General features: G+C 45.8%; 1 protein-coding gene across 1 annotated transcript in view; it reads right to left on the bottom strand.

The window, feature by feature from the left end:
• LOC117209873 (homeobox protein abdominal-B-like) overlaps positions 1–27,201 on the bottom strand; it is a 75,217-nt gene that overhangs the window by 11,997 nt on the left and 36,019 nt on the right. Inside the window, exons 3-5 of the mRNA XM_033452317.1 lie at positions 25,046–25,216; positions 770–862; positions 315–358 (exon numbers count right to left, since the gene is read on the bottom strand). Coding sequence (XP_033308208.1) covers positions 315–358; positions 770–862; positions 25,046–25,216 — 308 coding nt within the window. The remainder of the gene's footprint in view (positions 1–314; positions 359–769; positions 863–25,045; positions 25,217–27,201) is intronic.

Genomic DNA, 27,201 nt, shown 5'->3' with positions numbered 1-27,201 from the left:
TTCACGATGTCACTGTTTTCTTCGCGTTCCTCGCTTCTTTTCATCGTTTCGCGCGTCGATTCTCTCTTTCTTTTTTAATATCCAAGTGTATCTGTCGCTTCGTTTAGAAATCGTTTCATAGTCGATTGCCAAGTGTCACTGCGATCGGACATTTTCCAGGTGCAACGAGTTCGTAAATTCGATAAAATGAATTTTAGGGATCGGTGTTAAGAGGATTGAAACGTTTATCGAACGTACCGTGGGCGAGTAATGGTTTCATTTGAACAAGAAAAAAAGAAAGGAATATAACAGAAATAGACACGTGCGCAACTCACCTTGTATACCGGCCAGTGTTCCCGGCTGGAACACGCGGGAAAGCCTGAAACATTAGCAAACACCATGAAACGGTGACACATCCAATCGAAAGTATTTTATAGATATCGCGTTTCTCGGATCGATCGCCACGTTACGTTACTCCCACGCGTCTTACTTTCGTCCTAGGCGCGTTATCTGTGCCACTTTCTTCTCGCAAATTTCAACAATAATATTTCGCGACGATCTTATAATTTTATGGCTAGTATCGTAGACTCAATTTAAATCAAACACGCGCTTCTAAATTGTACAACCGCGATCGAATGAGGGATTCGATCAACTTCGTCGAAGTATTACACGTGACTACGTATGATATATATGTTTTAAATGTACAGAACATTTTTTAATAAATCGTCCACTTTCTGTTAGGATCGAAATTATACGAAACAATGGACGCTTTCAGAAAGATTTGACTCACCTGCTGCACAGCTCGAACGGGTGAAACGTCTTCTCCACGGCGCCGTACACTTTGAGGCCTTTTATTTACAGGTTTATAAAGAAAAACATCAGCCTGAAACAGAAAGAAAGGGAACAATCATTGACATTGTCATACCTATATCTCGTTAACGCGACTGTATGTAAAAATATTTTTATATATATCGCTCCAGGTATAAAGTTCGGTATCTTGTACAGCCGTTAATCGACCTATAATATGGCCTCTTAGCTTACTACTTTCGATATCCTATATCGATGACGTTTTTCGCCACTTTGGCCAAAGCAACTGGGACCATGGTGATGTCTTTATTATTAAAATCATTTTTTACGAATTTTTCCTGTTGGAACGATACAGAAAAAGTCGAACGCACGGAAACGTTTTGAAGAGATCCAGTCCATCACGGTTCTCTCCTAAGGTCGGCAAATTCAATCATGGGCGTGCCTATGAATTTCGATTCGCCGCGCTGAACGTAAATATCGAAATCGAGACTGCAGGTGGAAAACGTGGAAATGCTCTCTGGAGGTGTCTGCGGAGCCAAATCTCTGGGGGTGAGTTTACGGCGGACCGGTGAACGACGCTTGAAGAGAGAGAGAGGAAACGTGTCGATTCAGCGTGTAAGAGAGAGACCGTGAGACGCGAAGGAAAATATTTTAGCAACGAAGTACTTTAAGAATTTTCATATCGATTCAATCTTTATCGTTTGAAATCAAAACAAGTCCGTATGTTTTGAATCTTAATCAGATACCATTCAATAAATTAATAGATATCTAAATTTCCACATAAAAATTGGAACCAGATTACAGCTAGTGCCTGGTCAAACTGGAATTGAATCTAGTCACAGAGATAGTAGGCCAGTACATAACAGGGAAAATCATTGAATTCTTATTGTACGAATTGTTTATTTCCCGACAAATTCGGATAAAGGAAATTCCTCTGTACATAAAGTAATAAATTGTAAGAAATTAGCAGAAAAGGTTGTAATTATATTCATATTTCATAAACGAGCTGTTCGACGCGTATCTACACAATGATACTCAACAAACTACCGTGTCACGATCTTCCTTCTGGAAAACGAAACATCTTATCCCAATGGTTAATACACAAATCCTGACGATTTATGCGACACAAAAGGTCGGCCAGTTTCTTGGGACAATAGGTAGAACGGCACAGACCTACGGAGAAAGCGAGAGAGACGGTAATGGTAAAGCTTGGCGAAATGTGGGCAGGACGTGCCACGAGGAATATTATCGTCGTGGAGCGAAGTAAGGGCGAAGAAAAGGGCTGGTCGCGTGAAAAACACGCTAGCCAACATCGGTGTGTACAGAAGAGATTGGTCGAGGGTGCGCAACAGCCGGACACGAGAAAGCTCTTGATTCCCTGCCGTATCTAACCCCAGTGAGGGGTAGCTGTGTTATGCCATTCCTATGAAACGCTTCGCAGAAGCCGTCCATTTACCATTTACGTCGTCCAGTTCGGCCCTGAGCACGCATTTCGCCGTGTAATCGAATTAAAAATCCCATGATTCTCGACGATTACGCGCCATCGCTGTCACAACGATCGCAAGTCGAACGAAATGTTGCTGGCTTTATGCAAATTTTAGAGTAGTCCATGCCAGAAGCTTAAACGAAATCGAGAAAGTCAAAAGACAGAGCATATTTTAATTATGTGACGAGGGTGTAAGATGGTTCTTCGGATATTTAGTTGGAAATAGGTTTGTCAGATTTGTGCCTCGAAATTCATAAAAAGGTTTATGATAATTATTTTTTAAGGTCTACGGACAGAAAGCTAAACAAACCCTCATAAGATTTACGTCCTTTGGTGCGATGATAGTTAAAAATTATCGAGCGGCTGTTAAAAATATAGCATTCTTAACCTTGACCGGTGGATTACAATGAAATTTATTACCCTCAAAGTTTATTGCTCTCAAACGCACGTTTTCGATAACACCCTCTGTCGCTGTAATGGGTCGATATTTATCGCCTCGTTATCCTATAGGGGTGTTTTATATGGAGCAGATAGATTTTCCAATAAATACAGACTTGTGCAGATACAACGCTTTCATGCCGATTCAAAACGTATACAAAAATTTCTTTTTATCGAATCTTAAACATTCCAGGAAAAGGATTATTCGAACGACGAGTACCAGCTGCGTGTCATTTATCGTTGCGAGACGGTGGGAGCCGAGGCACCACTCAAAAAAAAAAGAGGCATAACGCAGCTAAGATAATTAAAAAAAATCCGATCCCAAAGGAGCCAATGGCAGTCTTAATTCACGCCAGGCAACGGTACTAAAAGTTCAGCAGAAAGGGTTGCACTCATTACGCGGAAACCCCTTACGAGAGATTACGAAACTCGAATCGTGAAAAAAGTTTCTTGCAAAATTACACTCGACGGGGAAACTCTGGCTTTTAGAAGGGTATCTTGAAAATGACGGAGATTACGCTTCAACTTTTATTTACTTAATCCAATTCCACTGGATTATATGACTGAAAACTCCAATAGACTTCGACATGTTCTTAATATGTATTATATATTAAATCATTCAAGCAGCAATCCCTCGGCCGTATACATTTTAATAGTAACTCATCCGCAAAATATATTCTCTTTTGTCTGCTCGAACATTCTTCGACCTCGTTTCGCATTAAACGACCTCGACATATCTTACGAGGACTATAGGGGAAGAAATCATATTTTCTATTTTTTTTTCTCTCTTGCAAGAAAGCAATTTTTAGATTCAATTGTATCTCGCGTTAAACATGTGCTTTCTCATCGCCTCTACGACCTCCAAAATATCGCACTTCGTCGTATTTTTCATCGTATTTACAATACGATAACCCACCCCCGTCTACCCCTTTATCGCTTTCCTTCAAAAATTCAAGGCTGAGATTATCCATAAAAATCAACCCTTCCACGAATGCTAACAAACGTGCAAATGTTCATCGATCGTACGTGCAGTTACTCACCCTTCTACTACCCCTAAAATCGCCTGTTTCCCTCTTCAAAAATTGCAACCTGAAACTCGACATAGATCGTTTATGGAAGTCAACTGTTCCATAAGGTGCAGCGTGCAAAATGCTCGTTAATCGCTGTCGAGAGAATTGGAATATATCGCGTTGGCCGCGAGGGGTCGAAACCCGTCGTCTCCGCGACTCGGTGAACTGGTTCTGGCGGTCGTCTGGCAGGAGGGGCGGAAAAGGGGTTGAGTCCCATAACCATGTGACGTGACGCGTGCCGTTTTTAGCAGGGCGTCGGGACGCCTTCCGCGTGGAACGCCGCCAGCACCGGGACGCCCTCTCGTTTCCACAGGCAGACGATATGGCCGCGCGACCAATCCCGAACGCCGCTTCCGACATTCGCCTCCAACATGGCAGTGGCGTGCGCTCTACGAGACCGGTCAGACCTCCAATTCCCAGTCTGGGTTTCTCCCTGCGATTCACTAGCCGAGCCACGCTGACCCGAGTTACCGTCGACTGACCTTCTCGTGCTCAATTATCTCCAGGATCCGTCATATACTCGCGAATCGATGTTTTCGAAGATGGAATCTAGATTTTCGAATTTTCCAAGGGAAAAATATTCCATGCGAGTCAAGAATAGTCTCGAGCTCTTTTTCAAATCGTTCGAGAGACCAATATTATTGGTGATTTTGTTCGATAATTTCTCTATGCTCGAACGGTTTCTGGGTTGAAGATATATTAGAGGGTGGAGCATTCGTAGGTTGGTATTTCGAAATCTCAGAAAGAGATTTCGAAACGGCATGTTTCTTTAATATCGATCGAAATATCTACCCTCGTCGTAGAACTTTTTCCCGAATACCTTGGAAAGGAACCGCCCTCTCGAGATAAGAAACTTTTTTACGCCGTTGTGTGATATTTTCGACGGTGAAAAGTCACAGGATATTTGAAACAAAGTGATAAAACGATGGATTACTCGATATCGATTCTCAGTGAAAAGTCAACGAAGTTTATCGAGATAAGACGAAGCAAAGAAAAATAGAGCCATAAAGCATGCGATCTAAGCACGACGATGTTCGAGAAACGGCTGATGCGTTTCTCCTAAATCGAACCTTACAAACGGAGGCAATCGCTACTCGCAAATTCCGAAAGGAATAACAAAGAACCAGAAGCTAATTATCCCAGTGATGGCCGATTTATCTCGCTCACGTTCACTCTTTTCCCAGGAAACGTGTTCGAATCGACAAAAGGCGAACACGTCCAAGTTCGGCGACTCCCTTAATGCCGCAATTCCGAGTCTGCTCGCGCTTTTCCTTTTCTTTTTTCTTTTTCCGTTAGCACGCTCGATCGTTTGTATTCCGCGCTCGGCCCGTCGCTCACACGAGTAAACCACGTACACTGTACACGCGAACGGACGATATGGACCCGCAGATGGAACAAAGTATAAGCGTGGGATATTCCATTTGGCCAGGGACGTGGCGGTGAAAGTGGGCGGAGGGGGCAGGGGGCGAGGGACGGGGTAGGGGACCAGCCAGAGCTTAAGAGGGTTTGAAGACCGAAGAAGTGGTGGTGAGGTTCGATGCGAGCTACGTGAGTATATGGCGAGCCGGTATTGAGTCAAGGATGGCTAGACCGTTTCGTGTTCCTGGGGTTGCGTCGTCATGGGAACCGTCCTCATCAGGCAAAGTCTCCCAAGATCTTTCTTCCCTCTTCCGTCCGCCAACTTGCCTTTACCTTGCTCCGTCTCCTTCTTCTCCACCTTTAACTCCTCCTCAGGCTACTCGTCGATTTCCCCTGCAGCTTGTTTTTGCGACACTGTTTTGCATTCTATCGTCGGCTGGCCCGAGATAAAGTCCTCCGTGATGGAGAAACCGCCTCGATGTTGCCAGACTCGGACGAAGACCCAATGATAACGCTGATGGAAACAAGGGTTGCTCCGACCGTCAACTTTACAATGTATCGCGTTCTTGCAACCTAATCGTCCGAGTTTTAAACTCTTGGCGTCTTGGTTTTTATCTTTATTCGGGCACGCTATATTTAGACTTTGTTCGGTTAGGACAACCTTTCGAACATCGCGGAATTTGCATTCCAGAATTCTGATATTCTTCTACTGTCAGATATTTCTTCTTCTTACTCACTTTCGTTATACAAAAATAAATGAAGTTTGTCTTACGGATAGCCGATACAGCGTTAAATAAGATTAAGTCGTATATCGGACGAGAAAGATTTCCAGACACTTTCAGACTGATATCGCTATCGTAGGATCAGGCACGGAAGCGATGCCATAGATGGAGAAGGAGGTTATATCACAACCACGCCTCGAAAGATATCCAGATGCCAAGCCTTCGATCTCGCTTCCAGCCCCGACCGGTTTTCTCCACCCTTTCGCTCGAATTTATCGGCGAATTCCTTCGTGTCTCGGCCAGCTTTTCGAGCGATACGCGAAAATACCGCAACACTGGGAAACTCGGCCACCGATCGAACGAACGTTTATCCTGCGGGAGAAGAACCCTCGAGATTTCGTAACGGCCCTCGCGTCTCTCCGAGAGTATTTCCTTAAATCTGAAGGTTGGATCAGCCACAATTTTCTCCGAACTTCTATTCTCGTTTCGCGAGGACACGTCGATTTCCGCTTTCTTCCTCTCTTCCTCTAATTCACCCCCTTCGCGCGAGTATATTTTTCTTCAGGTGAAATCTTCCCGGGCAACGAAGCGCGTGCCTTTTTCCTGCAACGTTCTATAAATAATTCAACTAAAATAATACGATCCCCTCGCTTGGTCCTAGCCTTTCTTTAGCATTCAATCCTGGCTTTCACCGCCGTGCGTAAACACCATAACCGTCGTGGAATTACTCGAAAGCTGCACGCGGGGAAAACGTGGCCGCTTTATCCTTCCAAGTTTAGTCGTTCTTATTCCTTTTATTTTCTCTTCCGATGCGAAGAAGATCTATTTATTCAAATTTTGGAAAATAATTCTTTCCGACACGATAAAGGACATTATAAAACGTGAAATTTTTATTATCTTCGGATACTCAGGTGTCGTTCATCTTTGTCAAAAGTTCACTTGACATTTCGTTGACATTACTGCTTTCTTAACGCCCCGACGACCGGCTTGTAGCTTGAATTCCCGCGTGTTTTCCGACCGATTGAAATGATTCAAAGCGACCAATATTACATCCGATATATTGATCACGATTTCATATTATTCGTATTATTATTTTAAAGACACATTCGTAACGTTTTGTTTGCGGCATGTATCGTTCTTTTTACTGTTTTATTTAACGCTAGTTAACAGTTTTATAGGATACCGCATGAATGGAAAATGAAAGACGCGAATTCGCGTCTCCGGTCTTCAAAGTGTTAAATATCAGATAACAACTGTCAGTCCGTTGCAAGAAAAACAAAAGACATAGAGGAGACTAAATTGCCCGAGGCAATTAGAGAATTTTGTTACAGAAATTAAAGGAATAACAGCAACGAAATATCCTAAAATTATTATTTGTACGACTTTAAGATAATAATTGGAAGAGAATATACAGATCGCCTAATTGTTTCGAACAGTTCGTACGTAACATTTTACGATAGCACTTGTCGTTGTTATTACTTCATAAATCAATTTTGTTGCAATTCAAAATTATTTCCTATTATCGTTATATCGTTGAACATTCGTCTGGAAGCGTTGCATAACTTCGACCAAGAGTTCCGAAGCTCGACTCTTAGAACGGACAAACTATAAGTACGTTCCTCCCTTTGCTTCACCGTCGATCGGCAGTCGTTCGAAACTTTCACAAACGAGGAATTTCCATTGATCCAAGACTCGGACGTACCGATGGTGACCCGAATTTTCAGTGACGTCCTCTCCGATCGGGACCCAAGAATTTTTTCATACGAAGAGAAAGCTGCAACCCCAAAACCTCGAGAAAGAGAGCCCGACGCTTTCCACCGGCTTCATTCGACCCTAGTCGCTCGGACCGTTTGCCCGATCAAACAGTTTACCGTGTTTCTCGACGACACGTTCGTTCGTTAAACGGTAGCTCGCATCTTTCAACGTTCGACGTGTCTACGACGATAAAAGCTGAACTGGAAGATTGCTACGGGATAAAGGTGGCTCGTGTGTTCTCAATTTTATAGAAGAACTCGTTGAAAAGCCTTAGTATTGGCTCGAATAGTGCAGTGGATAGTAATTCTTTCTTGAAAATTGTCTTATCTCGTAATATAAGTATGGAATATTTCGACGTTTCGAAGCTTCCGGCGTTACGTGATTTTACAATATTTCGAATATCGCACGCGGAAAGAGATACAGCGTTTTTACTAACGCTACGATCGACCATCGAAGCCTGTATCTGTTCGTTTCTTTAGACGTTTCTTTGATCGTTCATTTCTCTACCTTTTTATTTTCTAAATATTCGGAGATATCGAATTTTTAGAAATCGAGTTTTTCCAAGAACGTGACGGAAATCGTATCTTTTTAATTCTTGGTGGGAAACTAGCCGTCATAGTGTTAAGCTCGCTTGGTCTAATTCTGCATCAAGTTCGCGCCCAGATAAACAATCACGATCTAGCTGACTATGAGAATGGTATTTTCGGCATGGAATAGACCGAGGATTTGGCGGGACAAGGCAACCGAGTTTCCGAAAACGATTACAATGTTTCGGTGACGCGTATGATGAAAGAGGTCTGTGACGAGTCGACACGAGCCGAGTCGCGCAAAGCACAGCTGCGAGAAATGCACACCTATAGGTACTAAGCATCGACGGACCGCGCGCGACCATAAAATGATCGTAAAAACTTAATTTTACGAGAGGCATAATATATTTGCCACCACCAGCGCCGTCGCCGCCACCACCGGCAGCACCATAGCCGCCCAACAACAAACGGTTAACCAGCGCCGGGGTAGAATTTCGTAGACGAACTCGCGGCACGCGCGACCAATTCCACGGAATTCTTCGAAGCAAGTGATTTTTTCCGTAACACGAGAGACCTCTTTCCACAACTCACGGCGAAGAGTTTGAAGATCCCCTTGAAAGTCCTATCGAGGTCAGACAGTTTCTTCGAGCTTGCTTAGAAGAAATTTCATCTCGTATTCCGTTTTCTTTGACTTTATTTTATCACTGGATTTCAAGATCTAGAAACTTCAATTTATAGTCTCGTGTCTTTTACCTAAATTCAACTCGACGACAAGAAAGGTCTTGGCGTTAATTCATAATCTTGACAGCGATCTTAATTGCTTGACCGATTCTATAAGATGAAACAGCCAGATTTCAAATTATTGGTCGAAATAGGAACCAAGGAACCTTCGTTTAGCGAACAATACTTAAACGAACTCGCGAGATCGTCGAACGCGAAGAAATCTCGACAAAGAATCTAATTCGTGGATCCGGTCGAAGCGATTCCCGCGCAGCGAGTAGCGCAGTTCGCCCGAAAGGACGAGGCCGGAACATAATTTCCTTTACGACCAATTAGTAGATCCAGAAACACATCTACGCCATTCGATGGCCGAGGAGGGAGAAAAAAAGAACGAGGAAGATGAGCAGCCAGAGAAAGGTAGAAGGGGAAGAAGTTTGTGGTAATCTCTTAAAACGCGTTCCAAGCCCAAAGTCTCACGACCGTTCTCGCTTTTCGGATTTTTACCCGATGAAATGCCGCGAGAGCCACGAAGTTGGAACGTCGAGAACGACCGAAATTGAGGTATATATAATCAGCCAGCTCCATAAGGTGGGTGGTCCCGACGCGCGAACCTCGTTTAAAATGACCGCCGCGTCATGAGAACGTGAAGAGGATCCGCACCGACCTCTTCCTCTTCTGCTTTCTTGCCTTTTCCGTGCCGCGTGTCTTCGGGGGGAGTCGATAATTGCGGATGTTCAACGCCGCGAATTTCTCCTGTATCTTCCTGTATCCCATCTTTAGTCGGTTCTTCGATTTTTCTTTAACCACACGGAGCGGACGACGATCGTCGAAGGATGGAAGGGTTCTAGGAGAATTATGTAACAGAGGTTCGGAAACTGTCTGGTATACTAATTTTGACGTTATATGGTTTGCTCTATCCAACAATCTCTATTTTAAGCGTGTTCGAAAGGTTCTACCACGTTCCATAATCATCCTGCGAGAGTTAAAGAAATCATTGTAACCGTAGTCGGTCGGACCACGCGAGTTTAACTACCTTTATCGAAGCGATAAAGTTTATTATTTACAACGCGCAGTAAGATTAAAAGAACATTTCTCGAACCGTTCGCGGCCGATTAATTTCCATTTGTCGACGAGCTGAAAAGAATTTCTATAAAGATAAATTTCTTTCGATGCAACGTTTCCGAAACGGCGATCCGCCCAGCCTTTTTCGCTCCACGACCGCCTTTTCCACGAACAGGCGAGAAACTGCCACGGTATCCCATTAGCCGTCCGACAAAGTAGTCGATTTCACGAGTAACAAGGTAATGAGTCGACGATAAGCGTCCTTTTTTTCTCTCTTTCGGAAATCTTTTGTTTGCCTTGGAAAAACCGTGGAATTATTAAGATCTCGTGACTCCGAAGACCTCCCGATTTTCGAAACAATCGTCAACAATCGTCGCCTGTAGTTCGATTCAAACGATACTATATAAAATTATCAAAGTGCCGAGATTCTTTCAACCTCTAGACACAGTCAGCTACGTGATACTCGTTTGTAACTTACGTCCATTAAACATGCGTATCGAAAGAAACAGGGTGGACCTCGGCAGCGACGTAACAACTATAAATTGGAATTCTTATTTCGATCCGATTCGCTTTGCGACGGGATTCGCCTCGATCTTCCGCGAATAAAGAACACGGAAATTCCGAAGCTGAAGAAAATTCGCGTCTCGCGTTATATCCTGCTGTAGATATTCGCAGAAAAGTTTTCTACAAGCGGCCAAATGCCTTCGCGAGTCTGCGTACGTACAAGAGAACGTTAAGAAGGCGACGAACGAAATACACAACTGGCTGTAAATAAAGACGTCGCGGGTGCGTGCAGCACGCGCGAATGCCTCTTCGCCCGAATCGATCAATCGGCGTTACAACCGCGAAGAACGTGCGCAAATTGGGAATCGCGTGTCACAATCCTCTATGTCCGCGTCTAAGATGGCTAAACGGGCTGTTATAGGTGCGAGAGTAGTCCGCGCTACCGGCAATTACTTTAACGACGCATATTAATCGGCACAATAAAGCCTGTTACGAGGGTATAATTACAATATTGAATTATGGCCGACGTTTATTCTTGTCACGCGATATTAACGGCGCCGTTGCTCACGCAGGCCGTTGTCGTTTATGCGTTCATTCACAACGTCGCGGACACTGGATTAGCAAAAGTCAAGTGAGAGACTTGTCTTCCACCCACAAGCCCCTCTTTTCCCGGCCATTCCCTCGTTTCTATCTTTCTTCCACCGTTTCTGTCCCTTCTTCTCGTCGTTGGTTCTCTTTGTTACTGCCGGATTCATTGGCCGCGCTGATGTCTCTATTTCAATGTCCACGGAACTTGACAAACTGGTACCGCTTCGCGGAACGACTTCCCGATTTCTTCTGGCGCGTTTAATGGCGGCGCGTTGCCAGTGATGGCCCTCGACCATCACGTAGCAGTTCGTAAAAGCGTCCGCCGCCCCGTTCCTTCGTCCGTCCTCGCTGTGTCGTCGATTATCGATGCAACGCGTACCTTGAAAAGAGACTCGAGTTCGTGAGTCAGGCGATAAGCACGTTGAACAAGTAAGAGAAGTTGCGATACTAATTGTAATACGTGTCGAGATGCTCTCTGTTTAGGGATGATCTGTATTATTTGTTATAGTGATACACGAGTTCACCTCCTGTCTACTGTCATGGAACTGATTCTCTTCTTCTAATACAAAATTTACATATTCTTTCGTGTTGGGATCGTTACGGGTCAAATCTGCTTTTATGACGCGTTTCTGTCAACAGCTTTGCGATACAATATATATTCGTTGTCCGTTTACGTCTCGTCAGCAGGATGTTTGGGAAACCGATTGTCTGTTTCCTTGGTCGGCATCCTATGCGTATATACCTTTCTTAATCTTCCGTAATAGTACCCGTAGGTCTCGACGTTTCAGACTGTTAATCATCAAAGTACACAGAAACAGTAGAAAATGTCAAAGCGATGGAAAAAACTTGAGGGACAAAAGCGAAAGGACACGTGCAGGTAGAAAACGGAAAGATGCACTTTTGCCAAAGGACATTAGCCCAGGCACTGGTTGAACGTCTTGCACAGAAGCCCGCTTAAACATTTTATGAGGTGGTCGGCGTAATTTGATGGCCCATAAAAACGCCTAGTCTAGTTTTTCCCGGGGCATCGTGATCCATCGTCGTGGCACGGGCCACGCGCCACCTCGTGTCCCTGACTTCTTCGTTCCGTCGCTCACGGATTTATTCCTCCTTAACCTCCATTAAGCCGGTAGATGCGTGGCCTAGATTACTCGATCCTCGTTTCAGCGCCAACCTTCTGTCGATCGCGGACTTCGGTTTGCGATTCGCTTTCGTCCTAGCCAACTGTGTTTCGCGTTGAAAATCCGGGCGACGTTTCGAATTTACGATCGCTTCGGATCTTCTCTCGTACGCTTTGGAAATGGAATCTCTTTGTAGTGGGTGAACCGGGCGATCGAGGATCGCGTCGCTTTCGACCGACTAACTCTCAAATTGAAACATGGAAGCGCTTGGATGTGGAGTTTCTAGATCGAAATTTAGTCAAAACGACGATACATACGCTCGTGTCTTGCTAGACGAGTACGATCAGTTTGAAAGAAACGAAACGAAAGATTTCCTTCTTCTAATACCGTTTGTTCCTGTACACTTTTACAAATTTTAGAAATTTTAATCGTTCGACAGGACTAAAAGGACAGGATCGACGAATGGAGGACGATCAAGCGACGATTTTTCCTTTCCGTGAACGGAGTGTTCCTTGTACGCCCTAGGAGACTGTATAAACGACCGTAAAGCAGTTATCTCCGACAGAGCCAATAGAACGAGCTTCCACTATGATGAAAGCGAGTTCGGCTAGGCCAGAAGCAGGAAACGAGGAACGTGGTGGAAATTGAAAATGGCATGGACGACTAGGCACGAGGGACAGATGGCGGCCCGGATATAGGAACAGAACTAAAAGTCTGCGGAAATTACGTGATCCGCTTTCAAGCCCCTACAATTTTCGTGGACGTGACCCACGGATTTATTTCCGAAATCGATCGCACGGACGTTAATTAACTGGCTACGTACGCGAACATCGTAAGACCGGTATCTAACGATTTCTGTATGTAACGTATCGCGTAATAATTCCTTTACGATTCGAACGAATTTTTAACCCTCCGTAGGCAAGCCGAGTCCGTTTATGCTCCTCGATATCTCACCTGTGATTTCTTCGAAGCAGATTTCCATTTTTTCGTGAAATACTTTTCAAAAAGTTGACCAAAAGATCGATCGCATGGCAGAGACTTCGGTAAGCAACTGCAGGATTAGTTTTCGATCGACAGTCAATTTCGATTGCGTTAATCGTTAAATCGTTGTTCGATTTCAGTGTCAACGTCTGCTGCAACCTACCCAATGACGGAGTTATGACCTAACACCTTGGATAAAACACGATTCTCGGTATCGTAACAAAACGAGTATTTCGCCGCTCCCCTTCGCTGTCAAAGGCAAATCGCAAAGAGGATTCCACGACGCTTTGTCGCGGCAACAAAGAAGAAGGAGAAAATACCGTCGAGCAACCAATAAGTCGTGCACCCTACGGCGGTTGGTACGTTACATATAGTAATCTAAGTTGTGTTTATGGCTGAATATATATGCATAGCAGTCCGGCGAATCGTGGTGGCGCGAGGAACTCATTACCCTACGTCGAGGGTATTAGCATATTTAGAGGCAGCTCTCCTTCCTCGTCTCCGCGTTTCCACCTCTTATCAAACCTCCCTACCCCCGTCTGCTGCTCATTCCCCATCCTCCGGCTCTTTCTTCTCCTCTTTTGCCTCGCCCTGCTGTGTATCCCCTTTCCTTCGCGTCGAAACTCAGACCCGGTGCATCCAATCTCGTCGACCAAAAAATAACAAAGAATAATTCTAGCATCTTCTCCAATTTATTATTACCAAATTATCCGAACTTTGTTTTTCTATCTTCTTTGTCCTTTCCTTTTTTCTTTTTTTTTTCTTTTTTTTAGATTATCGTAATAAGGAGTTTTTTTTTCAAATAAATTCTACAGAATATAACGAGCATAAATTGTAAGCAAAAAAAAAAAAAAAGAGAAAAAACACGAAGGAGGAACGACCTGCCAAAAAGCACGTCTGCGAATTTTCGTTCCTTCTTAATTGCGATTCGACCTCAGGTATTTGCGGACCAGCGAGAAGGCATCCGACGAGGAGCGCGTACGAGGATCCAGTCTCGCGAATAAAATTTGTATCCGCGCCGGTATGCGCGAATAAAAGGCGAGACATCGGACGAGGGGAGGCAGCAGGATGGCGAGCCGGGCTAAGTAATTAAGGAAGCTCATCCTCAGAGACAATTTAACTTAATGAGAGTCAGCCAGTTCCACCCTAGCTATCTCTGCCAACTCCCGCACATCTCCTTCCATCCTCCATCCCCTCTCTATCTCTTTCTCTTATTCCATCTCGATCCATCTAGCTTTACCCTCTGTTTTCTCGTTCGTAGTTTCCCCCTTCCGACGCTCGTCCATCTTGGAAGTAAAATGTCTACTTTCCAGACGTCCGCCCCTTTTTCTTTTTTCCTCTCTCTATCTCACCTCGCAATCCGTCCAAGAATTTAGATAAGACTTTATTTTATACCGGCACGCCAGCTACTTCGCTTCTCTTCCGTTTCTTCGTTCCACCGTTTCCATTTACGTGGAGAATCGGATACGACGTCCGATACGTACAATTTACTTATACAGTTTTAATCGGTCGGTTTTAATCATTTTAGATACAAAGATTGGATCGGACAACGAAGGACAAACTTCTCCTCGAAATTTCCAATTTGTCGCGTTACCGCGGTTACTGCAAATTATCGCGCAAAGCGCATTTATAAATTTCGTTGTACAATTTTTTAAACCGAGGAGTTTCGATTAATTCTCCTCTTCCAAAATACAAGCTTCGTCGTAGCAAAATCTTGGAGAAACTCTTTTCGGGCTACGGTAAACGCTCGATCCTCGACAATTCGACGGTAGGCTTTTTATATACGGAATCGGTTGCATCAGACCTACGGTTTGCCTGCGTTTACATACCAGGAATTTGTGTTTAGATCGCTACATTTGCCGTTCAGCTGTACCGCTCGCGAAAGTTTACTCGATCGTAGTCGCCGCAGACAGATCAGAGAATAGATAGTGCGCCTGAAATACGAAATGCGAACGTCCAGCCGCCAAGAAACAGGGAACTCGTTTAATTTTCCATCGAATTTAATCGACGAAAGTGAAACTTACGAGGAACCGTCGAACGAAGCGTCGAATTCTAAATCTCGACGAAAATACGTACGTATCTATGGTCGTTGAAAACGATCTTGGACGAAACACTCGCTTTCTCTCCTCTCTCCTTGCGTCTAAGGTATAGGTCTGTTAGGCGAGAGCCTTACCGAAGAGTCCATGCCAGCAGATCTATGGTTGTCGAAAATATGTACACCGGTGCGGAGAAATCAGGCGATCTAATCTCATAAATATTAAGCAGAGTTCATTATTATACGGAAGATATCGAAAAATTCCATTCGTTGACGTTAATTTCGATTCTTAAATTTGAAACATCTTAATCGATTCGACGTTAATCTCGCACGAGACATTCTTCGCTCTCGTATAACGGGTTCGAGGAACAGCGTAAACGTTCTTTCGTTGCGTAAACGAATTCCGAGGTTGGAAATAACTGCCACGACAGGAACAGAGACGATTAGCTGGATTTCCGAAGGGTGCGAAAAGTCCAAGACGAAGGGAAACGCGCGACTCCTCCAATTCGGCTGTCGATCGCTTGAAAGCGTCTCGCGTTGTTCGTCTCTGCTCGCCTATATTCGATCGACTATATTCGATAAAACTCCAGACGCGACTACGAAACGCGGAGAAGGAGCTCTTCAACCACTCGACCGCCCGTTTTGTATCCTTCGAGAGATCATTCGTCGTAAAACGAAACCCTAACTCTTAAAAAAAAAAAAAAAAGATGGGCAGGCAGAACTCGGGTTCCTTGTAAAGTACACGTGTGATTTATGTAGTTCAGAAAATACCAAATTATCTAGGCAAACTTATCTCTCGCTGACAGAATAAGGTTTGGTCGAGCGAAGAAACATCATCGCGCGCTTGCCGTGTACAATATGCACGCCGAGAAGAATTCTTACGAAGGTATCTGGTTCTTCGAGACGCTATCGAAGAGTACGGTCTTTTGCAAGGCTGCGTGGTCGATGAAATGTTTGCAGGATCATCGGGAAACATCACGAGCGCAAGGAGTGTCGTATCTTAGCACTTGTTGCATTCAATGCCCTTCGACTTTATCGCAAAATAGGCAACGTCTGGCTATATTTTATCGTAGCCGCGACAATTTGTTTATCGCTACGGTTTTCCATAAACAAACGTTTCTATACGATACCGATTGTCAAAGCAAATAAATTACGATACATCGTGACTATATAGGCGATACATTTAAGCGTTCAACAAACGATCGAGGAGCTTTCGAGGAAAAAAGGCTCGCAGGATGAAACATTAACATTAACGTTAATTTTTAATATTAGCTTGAAATAATAATCACGATAGATCCGAAAGAACTCTGTTTTTTTTCTATATTTACCAAATAATCGAGAACTTTATAGAACAATACAACTACGTATTTCGCTTGGCGACGTAACGACAAAAATCCGCCGTCAAACGCAAGCAGATTTAAATGGGAAAAACGTGCCTCGTGTGGAACGACGTAATTACGTGAAAGCGTGGTAAGGGGTTAAGATTCAAAGCAGAACCAGAGAAGGATAGGGCAGGCGATAAATAACCTCGAGATCGGCTACTTTGCATTTTTTCCGCCAGTAAGTTAGTCGAAGCGAGGAAGATGGGAACGTAGCTGAGTCATTGGAAGCGGCTACGGGACGAAAGAAGGGATCGGTTGGACGAGAAGGGGCAAAGGGCGGAATCATTGTTACGGAAAATGGATGGAGATCCGCGATGAAATCTTTTGCGAAAGGTAAATGGAACGGAGATGGAAGTCGGGGCATAAAAGACGAACGACGCGATTGCGAACCGCGTGTACCTATATGCACCGCTGAATCTCAACCGTGTCGACGTGCGTTCGCTCGAATTACGATTCGTTCGACGTCGATGGAATCTCGCTTGATCGTACGATATCCTCGATCTTACTTCATTTTCCTCCTTACGTCTCGTTTTAATAAAATATAAGTATACTCTGATTACGAGCGTGGCGAAACTGGTCGATGAACGTTCAAATTCATCGATCAGGTTGTTCGTCTAATACGAGGCGATCTATTTCTTGTCCTCTTTGCGGGGTTATACCGCGTATTTAGGTGCGATACTCTTGTCACCTTCCAAATATATTTTATACCTTGATATCATTATTATATCATTACGTTCTTGATACCTTGCAAAGATATTTTATCGAGATTAGAGTGCTAGACTCGTCGCCCTGAACGGATAGTCCCTTCGAGAAACGATAGATCAAGTAAATGGAGGTATTTTTAGGAAGTGTATTTTATCTATAACTTTTGTATTCTTTGTATTCTTTCTGCGTTTGAAGAACATGGACCAGAGGTTCCACTTAACGTAGAATAAACTATAAACGTTTGTGTTTTTTGAGGTAAATGAAAAAATAGTAAATTATTGGACTGTATACTTCCGATGTTACGGGGTGGCGAAAGCAAAGTGAAAGGGAGGGTTCGAAGCTGGGATTCGATCGTAGCGCCATCGTACGAAGCACGTGAAAGGTCATTAGCCAAGAATCGATAAGGCAGGGAAAGGTGGGTCGATAAGGTCGGCCGAAAGAAAACAACCCCATTTCATTACCCGTATTGCGACGGCAAAGGGTGAGGTAATATAAATAAAAGGCCTGTTCCACGAAGATGAAAAGTTATTTTCCCGGCGAAGAAAATAGGCGGACACATAAATGTTCTTTGAGAGAAGCAAATAAACGAGGCTTCTAGAAAAGACAAACAAAAGAGGCGAAGAAGGAAGGAAATAAAATTTTCGCGTTGTATCGAGACATCGTTCGGACATCGCTCGAAACGTTATAGACAAAAATGCGATCGAATCTGTGCTTCTACGTATTTATATAATATTCTTTTCATTCTTGCGTTAAATTATAATTCGTCAAAGTCAAACTGCTAACTGGATTACGAAATTCGCAACGTTAGGAAAAACATTGCTAATTTATACCGTCGTATCGAAACTGCAAAATTACACGCCAGAGGAATCACGGTTAGAGCTGGAAAGTTTGAAACTCGGCGACAGAATGCTCCCTTAACACGGTAAGAAAAACAGGTGCAAGAATTCTCAGCGCGATAATTGTCGCTGATAATGCGGTTGGCTCTTTCGAGGAACTGGCATCTGGCTCGGAGCTAATTTCGCGATCAATTACGGCCGAGTACAAGACGCGGCTTCGAGTTAGAAGCATCCAGCGCTCGACCAGCTGAAACAGTGGTTTTCAAGCTGTCGCGCCAACTTCTGTTCCTCCGAACATCTCACCAGCTACAGCCTCGTTGAATTTTGTTTTACAACTCCGTGAGAGACCGGGATTTCCACGTTGGCCTCCCTCGTCGTTCTCCGCACGCTTAAATCGAACGTCGACATTAATCAAGCTAATGTCAAGCATCTAAAATCCCTGCGATCGTTAAACGTTGGTATTCCCCCGTTAATTGACCTCGTAACTAACTGTCCAATGCACGACACTCTGGTGTTTTTTCGGTCAGCCATCGGTAAGCTCTCCGTTTAAATGGAACGCTCCCAAATATTTCTAATCTGCTTCGCAACGTGTCCAGCAACGATGGTAGAGTATACACGCTGCGCTCTGCCTTATACCCTGTCCAGTGTAAATCAACCTTAAGCACGCTGCATGAACGTAAATTCTGTATATTTACAACGTGCACGCGGGAAGCTTTCTACCCCCCGTTTATCTCATTTGTAATTCCAAGCGGATCCTCCGCGATCCTCTCTAATCCACGCGTAACCCTACCATTCTATTCGATGTAGAAATTAAATCGATCCCTTTGCGCGAATTCGCGTCCACTTTAATTTCATTTATTCGCTATACCGTGGGTATCGTAACGATATCAATCTGAAAAAGTTATACAGGGTGGGTTGGTAACTGGTGGTACAAGCGGAAAGGGGGTGATTCTAGGCGAAAAAAGAAGGCGAAAGTATATAGAATACAAATTGAAAAAATTAAAAAAATAACGTCGATCGAGACAACGATCTACGGTGGGGTCCGTTCCAACGAGACGCGATAAAGTGCAGGCGTACCGAGCGAAGATTCAAAGTCGATTTTCTCGAAAACAAAGCCTCGAACGAACAATTTTTATTCTATATTTTCGACTTCTTTTTTCGTCTAGAATCACCCCCTTTCCGCTTGTACCACCAGTTACCAACCACCAACTCGTAAGCAGCTGATAAGATTTATATGTAAAATCAATCGGAGACACGTCGAATTAGTTGCTGCAGCTGTACGATAGAACGATATCGATCGGAGATCTGTGAAGTTTGTCAGGTAAAGAGATAGTCGGCGTTTTCCTTCGATCGTATCGCGAGGATGAGTCGGGTAACGAGCGATTCGCGTAAACTTGTCGTCGCTCGTAAAATTCAACGTTTACAGATCGGCCGGTCGATCCGCCGGTTTTATGCGCGCGCGCGCGCGCCATCCCAAACATAGGAAGTTGATATAGAAGTCTATTCTCGTTGAGTAAATAATCAGTCGACGCTCGGGAACACACGGCCCCTCGTGGCAGCCGTGCGATTTCCACCAGACCCCAAGCCTCTCCGACGATCTTCGCACCGCCCCCGTTTCTTCGGAACGTCCTCCACCTCATGGAGGATGAACGGAACTATGGACGACCGCTGACGATGAGTCTGGTTGCAGGAATTTTTCTTTCAAGACGATCCCAACAAGGCGTTGTTCGATATCGAAAAAAAGAGATACCGCGCGTATTAATCCTACGTTCTTTGGTCCATCCTCGACTCAATTTCCTCCTCCTCGCCGATCATTTTACTTTCAAAGAAATTGGGAGAAACGAAAGAATCGTTAGCGACAAGTGCGAAAAGTATTATTAAAAAATATTCGAGAAACAGCGTTAAGATACAGAGGTGTGTTTAAAGATTCCTCTTCGTTCACGGCTTCGTTGCTCTCGTAGGTAGAGTAATTTTTTACTAGATGGACCAGAATTCGTTATTCTGGCAGCGAGTTCGCAGAAAAGAACGGGAAGAATTGTCTGTTTTCGCTACGAGCATCTATTGCTATCTAAAGGGTGCTCTATTTGCGAGGATCTCTCCAAGGACGAAATAGGAAACTTCCACGAAGTGCGGTCATTCTGAAGAAGAAAGAAGAAGAGAGGCGGAGGCAGCAGATTGGAAAAACTACCCTGTACAGTACATCGATATGGAGATAAACTTGACGCTTCGGTCGATCGATTTCCGAGGATCTGTCTCAGGCACAGGTTCGAGCGATATTAATATCGCAACGACGATAAATTACGCGAACGAAAAATTACGAGTATCGAGCATCGAGTGAGGTCGTGGACGGACGAAGCCGGAGGAGGAAAAATTCGAACGGGTCTGATAAAACGAACCGGTGGAACACGCGAGACGCGTAATAAGCACTGCACGGCGAGGAAGGTTCGTCGCGAGGAAAATAAATTCTCCAGCTTATTAGACACGAAACCATGGAAGAAACAAGAGAAACGACATTAAGGAGCGAAGGGGAAAAGAAAAGGAGAAGAAGGACGAAGCGATCGTGCCGTGGAGAGCGCAGGAGGCCAGCTCGCGATAAAGACTCGCTGCGTCGAGGCGGAATACGCGCGCGGTTCGCGTAGAAAATGGTGGCCGAAGAAGCACGGGGAATTCAAATAAATTCGAGGTCGTTGCGTAAAAACACGGACACGGGATAAACTTTACGACATTATACCCCGTAAGTTATGAATATTGCGGCTCGTACGGTTGATTAAGTGGACGAGCGCGACCGGGAAGCTTTCGTACTCGGGCTGCTCTCTATCTCCGCCAAATCGCAGCCGCCATTAAGTGGAAGATATCCGACACCTCTGGCGACGCTGTGCTCTAGACGCGTCCAAAGCTCTCTCTTTCTCACGCCCATGCATCTAGCCGCCATTACGTTATCCGGGCTAACGGCAAACCATCTAGCATCCTCCGTATGCAGCACGATTAAACGCGTCTCTACGTTTATGCTCGTCTCCGAATCTCTATCGTCTAGCAGCGTTTTCTCGATCGTAAAACAACAGATATTTAGGGACTCGGTAGACCAGGCGGCTTCCATCGACCTATTAACCGCGTCGATCTTATCATTTATTTCGTGTAATTACGGAATCAGAAGCTAAGAGGACGAGATAGACTTTCGCGTCTTAAGATTCGATCTTGAACTTTGCTCGGAATAACCGAATTTATACATAGACAAAGCACAGTTTCGGGTCAGGCGGGCTTTGATTTCTGCTCCCGTCGATACGATATCGAGTGGACGATCGGCGATCGAGTGACGAGTTGACGCATCTTCTTCGAGCTGGTAGCTACTTAGTCGACGCTTTCGGTAGAAGTTGGATTTCAAAGTCACGATTCGAGGAATGGCGGGAGGACAAAGAGCGGAGAAGCGTGGGAAGGAGATCGGAGGAAAGCGCGAAGCAAGCTGGTAGAAAAAGAATCGACGGGAGAAAAGGAAACGGCTCTCCCGCCAAGAAGAGCGCGCAGCAGTCGAGCCCTCGAATATAGCTGCAACATCAAGTATCAACAATATTGCCTCGTGGCCTCGGTCCTTTGACATCCGAAAAATAAGACGAGGACACCGTATCCGCAGGCTCCCTCCCTTTCCGACTCGGCCGCTGCAGAAAGCCTGCTGGAATTCAAAATGGCTGGCTCGGGTTGCAGCGTGCGTGGGCAACCCGGTAACACCGTGGTCGTTCTCTCCGCTACGAGGCACACGTGTCTCTCCTTTGGCTCAAACGTTTCTATTTCTCCGCGTTGGCATCGCGTTTCACGAACGCCTCCTTCGCGTCGATTCTGCTTTCTCAATTCCGGATACGACTACACCGTTCTATGGGACACAGAGTCGTAGATAAAGTGGAAAGCTATGGGTTGCAGCGGATACGGTGTTCCGACCAACGAAACGTCCGAAGACGGAGATGCGTACGCTTGTAAGAATCTCCATACAGTGGCTACAGAAAGTATCGACACGCTGTAACGATTGCATATACCAATTAATTAAGTCCCGATATGTTGTGTTACATTCCATACGATTTGGTGTCTCAGTCGCGTGATCTCGTCAGACCACGAGACTCTCGTAGCGCGAAAATAAAAATATTTTATCGTACCGCGTCGTTGGAAAGTAAAGACGCGTCTCGATACTTTCCACGGCCAGTATATATAATAAATACTTCGTCTGTTCGACGTATCCGTCGAAACGCGCATCTACCGTGGCCATAGCCTGAGAAAAAGATGTTTGGCAGGTTCCACGAATACGTAACTCCGTTACGATTCGCGTAACTTTCATCGAATCCGAGGGAAACGAACCAGTTTCCCTCGGAAAGCTCAAAAGACACGTAGCTTGGTAAGGGAATTGGCCGAAGAATAAGTTGGACACGACCCAGCGTTACAGGTACGGCTGTACGAGGCTGTTGATCAGGTTAGGTCGGGCCTGGGCTGGGTTCTGGATCCCCTGGTGCACGCTCGTAGGTTCGCACCAAATCGTGATTGCCCGAAGTGGGGATGTCGAGTGAAAGGAATAGCCGAAGGAGGTAGAACCGAGAGAGGAACGAACGGATCGAAAGCGGGAGAACGCCATAGTCCGACGGCGGCCATGCTTCTCAACGCGCGCCGCAAAATCGTTTCCATCTTTGAACACGTTTCCCATGACCTCCTCGATCGGACAACCCGTTCGCGATAAAATCGAAACGGTATAGCGCGTACCTTTTATCCGACCGTATAAAAACCAGAAATCGATAAGTTTTTTGCGACGACGCACGCACGCACGCGGTTTACCAGATCCGGTATAGGTCAAATTCGCGGTGACCGGGATCAAGCGTCGTATAAATAAAGGGAAAGTTAGAAAAGTTTCGAAAAAATGGCGAATTCTCCTTCGATAGTTGGAAATTTATAGAAAATTCCAATCCACTTTACCGCGCGCAAGCTAAACTATCACCCGGGTAGACGAAAGCGTCGCTCTATTCCGTTGCTGTTCGAATGAAACTATCGTGTATCGATTAGGTGTCCGTGAAAAAGAGAACGGAATCGAACGATGTAGAATTTCTGTCGATACGATGGCAGAGAATGTTCAACGAACTTCTCGGGCCCCTTCTATCTATGTATAGCTTGCTTTCGGCAAATAATACAAAAAGGTAAGGGAAGCGCGAGCTTCGTCCGAATCGGTGTTTTCATCGCGACAACATAAACCAACGTTGTAAAAACACGTTAGCCATATACGGCAACGGTGTACACGCGGACATCGGAATATCCATTTTTCACGTACAAACAGAAACACAAGGCGCGGTAACCGCCTACCATTCGACCACCCCTGCAACACTCTCCGTCTCCTTTTCCAACCTTCGTCCCCCTACTCCCGCGCCCCTTGGCTATTCCATCTCGTCACGCGTCCCATTTTTATTCAAATTCATCTGGGAGCTCCTCCGAGCGTCGGTCGAGGGAGTGCTGGCCGGTTCGCCAGTTTACAGGCCGGTCCTCTCCCTCCGATTCCATCTCGCTTCTCCGACCGGCGACGTTCGCCTTTCTCTTCCCCTCGTTTTCCATAAATTTTGTATTTTATCTAGTCTACCCGGTTGCAACGTCGCTGTATCGCGCCTTTATTCTCGTACCGGGCACCAGCAGACTTTGGACCAACGGATTGCCGGAGTTCTCTGCGAGTTCAGAATTCTGGTTCGTCGGAATTCTGTCGAGGAGGAAAGATTTTATCTTGGAAATTATAGACAGTGTAAAGTAGATTTATTCGAGCCAAGTTAAGCTCGTGACTCGTCCATATTGTTTGTAATTCGGCAGATTTGATTATTTTGCAAATATATATCTGAAGATGGTCTACGTATGAATCACGATAAGTGACGTCTCTGCGAATAGTACGACTAACGCGTAACGGTTAAGGCGTAATTCTTCCCAATGAATAGACGAGTCTGGCATCGGTCGTACGACTCGAACCATGGACTCTTATCCATGAACGAGGTACTTGTACGTTTATTCCATAAATTTCAAAAGACAAGAAGAGAAGGTAAAGTGGAAACAGCAGACACAGAAGAACATAATTAGTGGCAAACCTTAATTCGGCTTCGACGTAACTGTCTATCTGTTCGACGGTTGATTCGTCGAGTTTCAGGGGCATGGGCGCGCGTGCACGTGGAACAGGATGGCGTGTGCGGTGCGTGCGTGAAAAGGAGTAAAATAACGCTGAACATGCGCGCACCATCGGCCGATCGTAAAAGCAGAGGGACCGGAACGAACTGTACGCGTTGATAGTTCCTACACATACGGTTTTCTTTCGGTCGCGTTTAATGAAATTGCCTTTTCGTGGCGGGAATTCCGGGCCCCTAATGAAGATCATACGGCCAACCTCGCTGAAATATAGCCGCTGATAGCCGATGATAAAACAAAGCCCCGCTGGATCGCATTAAATCCATCCTAGGACGGGGGATGGACGAAGAAAAGACGCCACGACATCGACGACGCGGACGTGTCCGACCGTTAATCTTCGGATTACGACGACCGCCTTCTAGAAACGTGACGTGGGATTTCTTCTTCTTAACGCTGCGCTGTCGCGGGAAAAACGAATCGCTCGAAGCTTCCGGATGCGTACTTTGCCCTCCAAGGAAATAAATCTCGCGTTTCGATGGGATTACGATGCTTACAGAGGCTCCGTTTAGACAGTCGAAAAATTCGACAAAGATTCCAAACTATTTTTCTGCGTACCTACGACTCTGCTTCTCCGATGGAGTTTCGCGTTATTTTCACGACTTTCGGAAGCATAGAATCGGTAATCCCCGGCTCGAGGAGAAAGTAATGGCTGGCGTAATTCGAGTAATGGCGCTTTTAAGAATGTCGAGCAACGGAAGAGAAAAGCGTATCGCGTAGATCCCTGTAATTGTCGCGGTACGATCGAGAGAAAAAACAAGGTGAAACGAAATGAGAAATCGACTCACCTTCCGGCTGAAACGACAAGGGCGATGAGATGGTTGCGAAGCGACGACGGTGCAGCGTCGTCGAGCGTCGCGACGGTTGCAGGGCCGAGGGAGGGGATGCCGCTGCCCTTTTCCCTTCCAAGGGTTTCCACGGCCCGAGCGGCTAGTCCATGCCGTCTCGTTTTCCAGCTGCTGAAACATCCAATGCACGTTCAAGCGATTCGCAACGTGGCCGCCGGCCAAACACATCGGACAGTGCCGCTCGTTCCTCGGCTTTGCTCGTCCACCAATGCTTCTCTCTCTCTCTCTCTCTCTCTCTCTCTCTTTCTCTTTCTCCGCGCTCCAAAGCAGAAGAACCAGCCTCGAATCGCGTTTCTGTCTCGAATCACGATCCAATCCCGAGAGAAACGCTTCCTTTCATCGTTTCTTCCTCCCCTTCCCACCGATTATACTCGGCCACTCGTGTTCAACTTTTTACACGCGATAACGTACGCGGTCGTCGGGCCGATAGCGCTTTCCGCGTTGCACTCACTGTAACGCGAAACGCTCGCACGATCGAGGTTGGCGAACCGCGGCCCTTGCTGTCGCTGCTTCGTCTAAAGGTTACGTAGATCGCGTGGATCGTCTATGCAGACCGTATACTCGTGAAACGTGCAACTCGCGAACCAACGATCCATGTCCTTCGAACGATCCTTCGCCGAACCAAGCGGGACGAAGCACGAAGCGTTTCGTATGCACACGTGGCGTCGATTCGCGATAAGAAAAGCGAACGAGACGAAGAGCCGCGAGACTGGAATCGAGGCGAAGAGCGATGAAAACGCTCGAACCTGACGTTAGCGAATCTGGCGATGCATCGCGTTGGCTGAGTTGCGACTGCGGCTGCCGGCGCGGCGGCGAGTAGCGAAGCGAAGAGATGTTACAGCTCTATACACGCATTGGCGAACGTAACGGAACGGAAATACACGCGAGGCGAGCCAGGCGAACGAGTTAGCTCGCTGCCAAAGCTTGGCAGGTCTACACACTATGCGTGCAGCCCAGGCCAGATCGCCGGTAGGTACCGCGGCCAACGGGATCTACTACTATGCTCCAACTGTACCGGCCTTTTCTATCTCCCTTTCTCCTCTATTCTCCTCTCGCTTTATCTCGCTGGTCGCCGCGTCTCGCGGCGGTCGGATCTCTCGCCAAGCCGACAGAGCACAGGCCGAGAGCGGATTTGTTGCGAGCGACACGTAATAACGACCGCCTCTCTTTGCCTCGCACACGCTAGCGTCGCAAAACCGTAGGATGGAACCCGGTCGAAGCAGGCCAATCAGGCAGCCACCGTATCTACCTGCGGACTGCCTTCTGTGTAGCACCTGCGGCCAACGTGGCCAGGCCTTGTAGGTACTTTGTAAAATGCCGGCGACCGTCGGTGACAGATCACCTCGGCCTCTTCTAACCCCCAGCCCGTCTCTTTCCCTTCTGGCGATACTAACCGAGCCCTTCACCTTTCTCCCTCTCTACCTTTCTCCCTTTGGCTTTCTCGTATAATCTTACTAAAACTTTTATATCCTATTTACCAAGGCTCGCGTTATTGATGTTTCTGTTCTCTGTGTCAACGTCAAAGAGAAAATATCGAGCCACGATTAATCGCTACGATTTCCCCATAGTCGATCTCAGTTTTTATTTCGTTTTATCAGTCACGCGTTTCTTCGGTGATTAACTTAAATTAAAATTATTTATCTACTTGTCTGCGAAACAAGGTTCTTATTAAGGATTCCAAGATTAACCCTTATCGCAATGCCTTCTGAACGTTACCAAGAGTTCGCTAACCTTTTACCAGCAGTGACCAAGATGGAGATCGTATTTGCCAGGGTTTCTCGGAAAGCGAGAAACTTCCAATCCACCTCCACGATCGCGGGGACGGAAGATCTCGAGAATCGAACTAATTGCGAAGGGAAACGAGTGGCCAGTGCGCGAGTCGCGGCGTAGAACGTCGCTTGATTGAGTCACTAGCCGCTTTTATTTCGTTGCCTATTACCCAGCCTGGAGGCCGCAAATGCGAAACAAAGGCTCTCTCGCCATTGATTGAACTCGCTTGTCTCTCGGAAACGTTTAGCGGTCGAAATTGGCGGTGCTTTGGCGCTTTCTCGCCGCGATGCCGGCTCCCAGAGACCGCTCATTATCTCTATCATCAT

Source organism: Bombus bifarius, unplaced genomic scaffold (assembly GCF_011952205.1).
Source record: "Bombus bifarius isolate JDL3187 unplaced genomic scaffold, Bbif_JDL3187 scf7180000007968, whole genome shotgun sequence".
Taxonomy (NCBI): Eukaryota; Metazoa; Arthropoda; class Insecta; order Hymenoptera; family Apidae; genus Bombus; species Bombus bifarius.
The sequence above is the reverse complement of the archived record's forward strand: the minus strand, read 5'-3'. Positions and strand labels throughout refer to the sequence as shown.